We start from the raw sequence: 11,594 nt of genomic DNA on the forward strand, positions 1-11,594 counted from the left end.
CTCTAGCTCCATTAGGGGCGAAACGGCAAAAAGGGGTCGTACCAACCCTCCCCCCTCGGCCGGCCGAGGGGGTGGGGGGTCCGACAATAGGTCCGGCGAGGGGTAAGCAGCCCCACTTCGTTTTTAGCATGTTTGCTTGTCACTGAGATCAACAACTCAATCACAAATAATTTCTAGCACTTTTCCGGACCCCCGGCCCAGTGTGCGCCGCCCCGCGGCGCATCCTCCAATCCAGTAATTAGACCGGGACCCGCGCGTTGGCCGCGCGGTGGACCTTCGGCCCATATCGCGCGCCCCTCCCCGCGCCGGGCGGTCGCGGCGCAGCGGGCGCGGACACGCGGCGGACAGAGAGAACAGGGCGAACAGCAAACATCGGGTAAGATAACCGGACCTCTTACTCCCGCCCAAGGCGAAAAGCACACAGATCTATCCCGCGCTCCCCTCGTGCCTCCCGCCCCAGCCCGCCCGCTCCGCTTATCTCTCTCCCTCCCACCCTCCCTCCCTCTCCCTCGCTCTCTCCGGCATCTGTCTGCCCTCGCCCAACGCCTCTTAGCCGGGGGGCCGCTAAGTTGCCACTAACTAAACCACCTGGCACATCTGGTCAGCACGTCGCGGCATGGTTATTCCACCAGCACATATTATCCAATAATCCTCTGGTCAGCTCACGAGCGGCTAGTTTCAGCACCGAGCGTCGTGACACGGCTAACCCATATCCGCCGCCTGCTCCTGACCAGACCCAATGGCCCCGATCCGTGACCACGGTCCAGCCCTGGAGGACCAAGTAGGCCGCCTGAGAGCCGCGAAACGGGGACCGCCGCCGGACATGGCACAGCGGGCGCCCGGCGAAAATGGGTTCAGCCGCCAGAGCGGCAGATAGCGGGCGAGGGGTCAGTTTCTAATGACTTTGTGGGGCGACACAGATAGTATCGGCCGCCCCGTCAGAACAGGCAGACACAAAGGCGGCGATACAGTTTGGTGGCCGCGGGCGGCGGGCCGGGAAAGTCTGCCGCTCCCGGTGGATATTTGGAGATCGGTCCTCGGCGCGGCGCGCGCTAGGTTTCACTCGCGTCGTCCCTTTCTCCCACTGTCTCCATGGACGAGTGCCTCGAACTGGGTCGACAGTTTGGGGCTGAGGAAAACGCGCTCTGTCGAGGATAGCACAGTGAGCGCGAGACTGGATGATCCCAGTGAGAGTAACGAGTAATTTTTTCTACAAGCCCTGGTGAAACAGAGCGATGAAGTTTATTATCGATGCACCATGAATGCATTAAAGGTGAAAACTGTGGCATTTCATCTGTTGCATGAACTGAATCGAAATACTTCAGTATCAGCACCACAGATCACAGGTTGCCAGATAAAGTTGGCTAACCTACATATAAATCACAGTCATCGTCGAAGCATCATGAAAAAGATGTTTGTAGTCAGCAACATGAGGCAAGTACCAAACATCCCATTTGAATAAGGTTCGCGAAGTTGAAAGACAACCGGCCGTTAATTCAGGCCCGGCGCTCGGTTAGCAAAATATTTATCGCGATTCAGCGTAAAATGTCTAGAACAGCGCAGAATCTAACCAATAGATGTCTACCAAGGAAACCCACCGGAGGAGAGCCAGATAGATGATTCCGAAATGAATACACTCGGTTTGACGGAGAAACGAAAGAAACATATATGTTCGCGTTTTCCAACCACCGTTACAGCTTTCATCTCGAGAGACTCGAAATATTTCAAGGGAACACCAGGAAAACAAGGCATTTCCGGGGAGGCGTTCAGCCGATAGCCATTCATTTATCTGCGGTGTGCCCGTCTCCGAGGAGGCGTGACCGAGACCCATCAGTCGTCCTGGCAGCAGCAGTTTATCTGCCAGTACTTGGAATCGTGATCGCACTTACTCTAACACGGCTGTTTAAATGCGATAATGGCGAAAATATCGTTCACTATTATCCTAACTTTATGAAAGTTTTATGCAACCATTTCTTTTGTTCTTGTTTTGGTCTTACGGTATGTTTGATAAAGGCAGTGTAATCATCACAAATGGTGAACTAGCATAACTGAATTGTTGCTGTGAGTAAGAAAACCTTCACCAGCTCTATTCTATGCCACAATAACAACACAAAGATGACATTTCGGAAGGGGAACAATGTACGAAGTCAAACAACAGGGTACAACGGCAGACGCATTCGACGACGGGACCCACATAGTGACTGCTCAAGCAGTGGTGAGCGAAAACAGTCCTGCACGACTTCTCTCTCCCTTTAAACCCAGCATCGTGTCCCTAAATCCACCCCTGCCGTCCCATCCCGTCCCTGTGCACTGACCTGTCGACGGCTCCTCCTCCTCTCCTGGCGGAGGTGCGGGGCTGGGCACTGTCGAGGTGACCTGGTCACAGCGCTCAGCGGCCGGCGGCGGACCGAGCAGCGCCGCACGCAGCACGGGGTCCAGCCAGGGCGCCGGGCCAGACACCAGCAGCTCCACCACGGTCATCGCGAGGCTGGAGCGGTGGCTGGAGGCGAAGCTAGAGCGGTAGCTGGAGACGTAGCAGCAGCTGTCGCGGAGACTATGGGCAGACTGGGCCACTGACGATTCGCACAGATGGTTTTTCACAGGTCTTGTGTAGAGCGTAGAACTTGTGTAGAACGTTTGTGTAGAGCGACGTAGAAGCTCGCTTGACTCGGTGACTTGGCTCTTCTCACTCAGCCGGACACAGGAATATCGAAATAATCTGGACTAGTTCGTAGGATAAGCTCTCAACTAGTGGCAGTATCAACAGTCCACACAGTCAACAAACGCACTAAACACTGTCGCGTCCTTACTTGGCCTCAGCCAGTTCCGTCTGAGTTACAACACAGGTAAACACACCAGTCCGTCTTCACGCAACAGCACAGGTCCTGTGGTTTTTCAGTCTCTTCTCCCTTCACAGCACCAGTCCTCGTCCAGTCCTCAGTCCTCGGTCTGTTTCCAGTCCTCAGTCCGTTCTCAGTCAGCGCCCGCCCAGTCCGACACTCAGCCACGGAGGCAGTGGAGAGCCGAGACCCGGCAGCGACGCGCACCCGGTTCGGTGTGGCCCTCCGTCCGTCGCCGAGTCGCCGCCCCGCCCGGCTCTGGAAAGCCGGCGGCGCCAGTCCGGTGACCTACTGAGCCACGGGCCAGGTCACGCACCCGAGACCAACCACACTTTTACCCGCGCCGCGCCGAGCGAAGAGCGGCGACGCGCCGACCGGCCACGCGCTTTCGCTTTCCCCGCCTTGGAGACGCGCTGGGCGGGAGGGGGCGGGGTGGGCTGGAGCGTCGCAGTGTGGTAAACGCAGCGGAAGGGGAGCATGACACCAGCTGTGGGGTGGGGAAAGGGAGGGAGGTGAAAGAGATAACGAACGCAGCGCACAGTGGCGAAGGAGGACGGCCAAAAGAAGTGGAGCAATTTCCATTTCCATGATAAACTTTTAGCCGATAACTTAAAACGTGAAAAACATCCCACTTTAACCCGCGCCCTGGTGGGGTCTGTTTATAACGCGACCTGGTGGGGGGGGGGCTATTTTTTGCCCCCCCCCCTCGTATCTCCGCAACTACTGGACGGATCCGCAAAATTCAAACGGCGTTCGAAAGGCCTGTCAAATTTGTCTAGGGAAACCAAATTTCATCGACCTCGGGGTCACCGATGACGTCACAGGTCAGGTCAAAGATGAAATGTTTCACCGTTCACGGGTCTTCTAGGGAATGCGCTATAACACCGAGGAAAACGCATTTTGTCGAGAATGAGCGATAGGGCGTCAGTTGCCTAATAGATATGTTGCTATTAGAGGTCACTGACAATACCAGGTCACGTCACAGGTCAGGTCACCAAGGGTCACAGGTCAGGTCACATGAGCCCAACTTTACTAAGGTTGTGTGATGCATGTTTTATGGCCAATTTTTCATTTCCAACTCAATGGTGTTGGTTATAAGACTATCAGGTACGGCTTAGGTCACTTTCTGGTGAAGTTCAGGTCAAGGTCAGGTCAAGGTCAGGCCAAAAAAGGTCAAATTTTAAAGTTGATAGTTTTGCATAAAATGGGTATTGATTCGATGCAGCTCGTCACGGGGAGTCTAATGGTGGTCTTTGTTTTGCGCTACGGGGTCTAGAATTGCTAAAAATTGAGTTTGAAAATTTGACGTCATCAATTTTGAACAGTTTTTTCGCTATAACTTCGCCAAAAACAGAGGTATCAATCTCAAATTTGATATGTGGATGGAAGGCGGTAAGTACTATCACATATATTCCGGTTTTTGCGAAATTCAAAAAACTTTTTGGATTTTTTGGCTATTATATTCAAAAAATCTATTTTTTGATTTTTGGGGGTCAAAATCCAAAAAATTCGAAAAACTGAAATAGCAGTTTTGTAGTTCATTTGATTCCACACCTTTTATGTTTAAAACATTTTTCTGCATCTCTAAAGCTGTAGGCCTGACAGCTCTTCCCGCGAAACCTTTTTTTGGGTCGAAAACGGCAGAACATGACGTCACTCTGACGTCATTTCCGGCTAACCTATCATAGCCTTTGGAAAAATTTTTGGTCACGATGTGTAAAATTGATGTCCGGGAGGGTACTGAAAGTTTGGTGATGATCGGCGCAGCGGTTCTGGAGATATATCGAAAAGTCTGGAGGGGGGGCAAAAAATAGCCCCCCCCCCCACCAGGTCGCGGGTTAAGTCTGTGATTCCTTGACAAATAAATCATCACAGGCGCCGGACCGATCCTAGGGAGGGTAACCATCGATGGGTGGACCGGTTGTTGGTTGGCCATTCGCCCACCCTCTGAGGCCACCCTCGTCTCCGCCGGCCGCGCAGAGCTCTGCGTTTATTCGCCTCCCAATGGCCGCTGGACCGGCTCCGGTCGGTCGGTCGGCTGGCGGCGCACACGAGGTCACGGCTCGGGTCGATAGGGTCCTTGGCCCCGGCACCGCTGATATACGGTGGACCCGGGTGGTCCTGGCAGCGACTGCCGGGGCCGGCCGGGCTGGGGGGACAGGGGGCCTTGGCGTGCCTGCGGGGGTCGCCGCCGGGCCAGGAGGGGGGAGGGGGGCTGAGGTCATGGCACGCGGTGCCACGGCAGGTGCCCGGAGGTGTCCACCTGGCACTGAAACGGCGGCTGACCTTTCACACTCGTGTCATCCGTGGCACGCTTACATGAAATTCAAAGGCCGACTTCTGACAGGAAGCTTGAAATGTAAAAGAAATATCCAGGCCACTCAAGAAATCAGGATGAACCTTCATCCGAAGGTAAGATTTATCAGCGATGTGAATAAAAAACGTTTTATTTTCAAAAAATCACAAGACACTGCTGCATAGCTAAGGATTTTATACTTCCATTGTGACTTGTGAGTTACTAGTACCGAGCAAACTTTTTTTTAGAAAGCAAGCAAATAGAGTATGAACTTAATGCAATTATTAACCCAGGTCCCGTTGAGGTCTGGCAGGTTCCTTGTCCTGTTGGGGGGGGGGGGGGGGGCTCCCCGTCGTATCTCCGGAAACAATAGGCGGATCGGAAAAATTCAAACAGCATTCGAAAGAGCTCATCAAGATGCACAAACACAATATCGATGACCTCGATATTTGACCTGTGACGTCACAGAGAGATCAAACAAGGTCAAATCAGTTCAATTTACAACGACTAGAAATCGCTTATAAAAATAAATCTAGGCTTCGAAAATGAGTCTGGATATGATGTATATGATCTATATGACATGTGGATAGTCATCTGAATGGATGATGACCTGTGACGTCACAAGAGAGGTCAGTTTCGACCAATCAAAAGACACTTGCGTGAATCGTAGGGAAAACGGCATGCTGAATTGAAATATTCGAGTCTTTATCAAGACATGTCATATATATGCAGCCACAGAAACCCCCTTGAGCATTTTTCTTGGAACTATGACGTCACAGAAAGGTAAGAAAAGGTCCAATTATAGGGTTTATAATGGAAAACATTATATTGCGTAAAAGTGACTTTATCTTATATTCAGTCAGGAAAAGTTGGATAAGTATCATACCTACATATTACAATTGGCTACAATGGCACAAGTACTGAAAATAATGTGACGTCATAAGAGCAGCCGCTATTTTAAGTCATTCAAATGGCTGTATCTCTGCCAGTTTAAATATGTTGTTGATTTTTGGCAAGTGTAAGGCCAACAACGGGTTCTCTGACATATATTCCGTTTTTTACTTCCTAAATTTCACAAATATCTCAAGAAATCTGAATTGAGATATAAAATCTATATATCTTGATAATTTAATATTCGGGAAATTTCGAGATGGGCATTTTGTTCGCCATCCTTTTTTGTATCTATGGTTCAATTGTTGAATCTCTAGGTTCAAAGTCTGATTTCCTGCGATTTTTCTCCGTGAACAACCTTTTGACGAAAAATGGCCGAACATGACCTCAGTTTGACCTCTACATATAACCCGCTACCTGAGATGACCTGGGACCATCTTTTCAGTAAATGTGTAGAATTGATGTCCGGAGAGGTACTGAAAGTTTCAAGTTAAAATTCGCAGCCGTTTCTGAGTTATCTGCGAAAACCTCAAGAGAGGAACCTTTACCCCCCCCCCCCCCCCCCAACGGGTCGCGGGTTAATTTACCAACTAAACTACATGGAAGCACATATATTCAACTGCAACTGCATGGCAAATTATTTCAAAACAAAACCTTGAACAAGAAAACGTGCAAAACGACGCAATATGCTCAAGAAGTGTAACACGCTCACGTATTCACAAACATTAGTAGGTTGTCTAATCAAACCATAACAGGAAAATTAGCAATTCAAGCTTCGTGACCACCTTAAAGGAGCATGAATCACGTCCATGTCATCCCATGGTCACCAATGTGTTTACATACACCAGCGTTCTGGATTTATTTCGCAATGTCCCGTCCTCGGGTCGACCAATCTCGAACGTGTGCATCAGCCTGTCCTGACTTCGTCCTGTGTGCATCCCTCCTCTGCACTCGCTGCGGTCTGCTGTGCAGAGCCCTGCCCCTGATGACCTGATGTCATCATTGCGAGAGCGGAGAGGCTCACCCCCATTTGACCGACCTCGACTCACGTCTTCGAACCACGGGAGGCCGGTCAGTGGCGATTCTACTGCGAACGGAGAACCTGTGACGGCCTGACCAGAGGCAACGGCTCGCTGGTGTAGCAAGGCAAGGGGTAGATGATTCACATAATAAAAAACGACTTCTTATGCTAAAGTAATAAATCAACAACAGTTTAAGCGGATGGCGGTGGATATGGTGATGTAATGTGATGATAATAAATGCATGGCGCATGCCCTTGAAAAAGGCGATGTAGGTGCATTACCGAAGTCATAGAGTCACCGAGATCCGAAGTCACCAACTTTAAAGGGACACTCCCATCTTAACATTAGTTTTGAGTTGAGATAGCCAAATTGGTGGCCATGGCCTGCAAATACCGGTTTGGGCACTCACAACATCGAAAAATGCTTTAATTCGAAGATATGGAATTTCAAACTTGCAGTTTTCGGATTCTAAGGGGCTAATGCATTGGAATGCCCCCTTAGAATTTGTGACGTCAGCGGAGATTTAACGATTTTTAAATCTTAAGGCCTGGCTACACTATGCGTTTTCTGCGTGCGTTTTTGCAGGTTTGCGTGTTTTGCGTAATACCGTTCTAGGAAAAAAGTTATAAACAATATAATTTTTACTTTGGTTATATACAAAAGCTAATATAACTCTTATGTAACTAAAATTTAAGGTGAAAAACATCACAAAACGTAATATCGTTCTTTTTTTCTAGAACGATATCACGCAAAACACGCAAACACGCAAAAAACGCACGAAGAAAACGCATAGTGTAGCCAGGCCTTTAGACTAAAACCATCGTTAACACGTGGTGGTATACGCTGCTTTGCGCGCAACGTCTGCCGCACTTTAAGGCTGCCAAATTATTGCTTCCAAATAAAGTCGCTAGTAACAGGGGAGATCACAAAAAGTAAACAAAAGTAAAAGCCTAATGTCTTGAAAACCAGTGAATATTTTTCGGTGAAATTTGGTAGATATTCGTTTTCGCTCTTTCTGAACCAAGGGACATCACTTTCATGCCAATTCATTAACTTTTTTGAAGGTGGGAGGGTCCCTTTAACCCTCGCCGGACCTATTGGTTTTCTACATACACGCCGGCCGAGGGGGGGGGGGGGTACGACCCCGGAGCAGTCGGAGCCTGCAGGCAACAGTTCGGCCAGTGGCCGACGTATTGCTCGCCAGACCACCGACAAACGAAAAACGGCCAAATGCTTTTCCTAAGAATCTTCATGGTGCACACAACATACGCGCGCAGCACCAGCAATCTTGGGGAAATCAGAGCACCATAGCTGTGCTTTGAAAGGTGCATTTTCAAGTTATTCTTATATGAAGTGAAAATCCCTTCTGTAAATATCAATCATTTTCTTTTCTGATCATTTTAAGCGTAAAAAAATCATTTAACTGTAGCAAAAAAATATTTTGAGGAAAGCGTTATATTTCCTTTCAGCGTTGATGATCACTGGGTCGGAAGGAGGCGTTCCCACCACGGCGGGTATATCGGTGGGCGAGCTCTATTGATCGGCTGATGCAACATGGCACTGCCTGCCGCTCCGCGCCCCAACCAGGGTCAGACGTGACCCGGCCGACCTCACCGGTAATCGATGGACAGAAACTGGCCGAGCGGCGGAAACTTCTGGCCAGAACAGGACCAAGGGCGAAGGAAGAGTTCGAATGTAAATAAAGGTGAGGTTAGCAGTTTATCTTATATCACTTCCTCCGATAGCGGTTACAACTCCGAATGTGCAGTTGCAACGAATCAGTTGTTTCGAACCTATGCCGATTGTTATTTAGGTATTTTTGGTCAAAAGTCAAAACTGACAAAAAAGGAACGGGGAGAGTGGAATAAGAACAAAGTTGTATGTATGTATTACCTTCATGGACAATCCACGCGGGGCGTGGCGATTACAGTCCAGAGTCTGAGTCGGGCACAAACAAAAACATGCGGGGACAAGAAACACAGGCATACAAATTCAATCGCTGGACATTCGCTCTCTCTATATACAAACGGACGATTCAAGACAGCACACCGCACACGGATGTCGCACCTCCTTCCCCTGACACGGGTCATCGTCGGGCGGTCGTCATCGCCGGACAGACTGCAGCCTTGGCCGCACGGGCGAATTGGGCGGGGCGCTGTTCGATGACACCGGGAGGCAGACTGTTGAGTAGCGCCGCGGCCCGGTAGGCGAACCGTCGCTTGCCAGTCTCGAGCCGCGAGCGTGGAAGGTGGAAAAGGTGGTCCTGTCGTGTGGATCTCTCTCGCGCGTCACTGTTATTCGTGAAGATGGCAGCTAGTGCTTCGGGCTCGCCGTTGCTTATTATTTTCTGCGCAGTTACCATGGTTTTAACATCGGCCATAGCTTTCGGAGGCATCCATCCGAGTGAATCGCGGAGGCCAGAGACGTGATCGAATTTCCGGCGGCCGAATATGACCCGTGCTGCAAAGTTTAGAATTTTTTGGAGTCGGTCGAAGTTTTTCTGGGAGCCGTTTCCATATACAGTGAGGCAGTACTAGTTTATTACGGAGCGAGCGAAGCGAGCGTAGTCTTTCCTTATATTAACGGAAATTTCTGAGTATGAGCGGCCGGCCGGCCGTGGTCACGATTCTGCGACGCTTATATCTCAGCAACCACTTGACCGATTTACATGCGGTAATTTTTGTAGGGTAGCTTCATTCCTTCTACCAAGTATTGGACTATTCCCGATGCATGTGGGTGACCCCTTATGCACGTGCCACACTGCCACGTGCAAAACGAAGAGGTGTCAGTTTTGTAATTGTTGCAATATCTCGGTAACTACTTGGCCGATTGCGCTGAAAGTTGGCATGTAGGTAGGCACCCACTAGGCACTGCATATCCATGTGCCAGAGTTGGGGTGCTGCTGCACGTGCGCACGTGCAGGGGTCGTTTCCAGATCTCGAGAACGGCACGACCAATTGCGCTCAAATTTGGTAATCAGTTGGGGACCGGTTAGTAGGGTGCCGTGCAAAAGTCAGTTGGGACCCATTTTGCACGTGCGCACGTGCAGCGTGCCGCTTCCAGATCTCGAGAACGGCTGGGCCGATTGCGCTCAAATTTGGCACATCGCTAGAGACCGGTTAGTAGGGTGTCGTGCACAAGTCAGTTGGAGGTACCCCTCGCAATTTCGCACGTGCAAGGCTCACCCTCTCGCTCGCTCCGTTTGTCGCCCCAAAAGGCGTTATACTGGTGTATGCATCTAAAACAGTGACAAAATAAAGGGTAAAATGCTAACAGAGCCATGTAAAAGTGAAGAAAAAGCGACAAATTAGCAATAATCGACGTTTAACGGACTGTCGTGTCGCGCTTATGTCTGTGTGGCCATGTAGAGCGGCGTAGATGGCGCTGAGTAGCAGACCAAGTACCAACTACAGCGGCAGCAAGGCTATAGCGGCAGATTGTTGCAACACGAGACACAGATGGCAGCACCTGCAAGCGGTAATATCTCGATCAAGGCGATAAAATCGCATATTTACGTCTGGACAACGAGTTGCGGGGAAAAGTGCTGATTTTGTTGCAGTTTTAGGAGCCGGTGATTAGGCTGGATTTTTGGGTTACTTTTTCGTTCCGATTCATGTATTTCATAGTGTTTGGCTTTTGAATATTTTAGTTCTTTCAGATAAATATTACTTGCCTTACAACTTTTGTAAAAACGTTTCATTTTTTATAAGCCGACCTTCAGAGTCCTAAAAATACATCAGCACTACAATCATTGTAAACAAACAAATGGAGCACCACTTGGCTTTGTTCCAAGACCATTTTTTAGTTTATCTGGTGGTTTTCTTGCTCTTGTACGTCGTTTTGTTGCATGTTTTGAATCCCTTAAGATTGACTTATATCATATTTAAGAAGCATGTTGACTGAAAACAATCTGAAGTATCCAGCAGGCTGACAGAGGTGCAACAGAGGTCCTGACTACTGAGCAATATCAATATCAAGTTACAAGTTATGAAATTTTGGTTGATAAACGCAAGTTGATCGGGCTCATATATCAGCAAGAAAAAGTAAAATTAAAAGAGCTTATTGTCCAAAAACAAGCTATAATATTGCAGACCTTGGAGCAATACCTACTGAAGAGCACACTGAGCAGGATCATGCCAGAAAATGTTGACTGATGAGCGCATATTGATGTATTGGCATGAATATTGAATGATAACTTACAACAGCAAGATAAATTAGTGCTAATTATCAAGTTAAAATCTAGAATGAATGGACTTGGGCAGTTTTACTATGCTTAGATGCATGCAGATTGTAATGTGCATCAGGTACTCAGTGTCTGGCAAATGAAACATGCGATCATTCCATTGCTACTGGAGGAGAAAGCTTGGATCACTAAATCCACTTTATGTTGATTTTGATGTTAATCATCATCAATGTATTTCTTGAAAAAAGGATTGTAGTAAAATTGTCTGTGACAATCCATGCAACGATGTGATCATACTATGTGTTCATATTCATTCGTGATAGTTATTATTGGTCCAATATACAATTGCAAAGCTCTCAGTC

At 48.8% G+C, this 11,594-nt stretch overlaps 1 protein-coding gene across 1 annotated transcript in view; it reads right to left on the reverse strand.

Annotated features, from left to right (window-relative positions):
* Positions 1-3,111, reverse strand: part of LOC122381664 (nuclear hormone receptor E75-like) — a 36,045-nt gene extending 32,934 nt beyond the window's left edge. The window contains exon 1 of the mRNA XM_043366095.1: positions 2,316-3,111. Coding sequence (XP_043222030.1) covers positions 2,316-2,481 — 166 coding nt within the window. The 5' untranslated portion in view covers positions 2,482-3,111. The remainder of the gene's footprint in view (positions 1-2,315) is intronic.
* Between the last annotated feature and the right edge of the window lie 8,483 nt (positions 3,112-11,594).

This window comes from Amphibalanus amphitrite, unplaced genomic scaffold, assembly GCF_019059575.1.
Source record: "Amphibalanus amphitrite isolate SeventyFive unplaced genomic scaffold, NRLGWU_Aamphi_draft 000124F_arrow, whole genome shotgun sequence".
Classification (NCBI taxonomy): domain Eukaryota; kingdom Metazoa; phylum Arthropoda; class Thecostraca; order Balanomorpha; family Balanidae; genus Amphibalanus; species Amphibalanus amphitrite.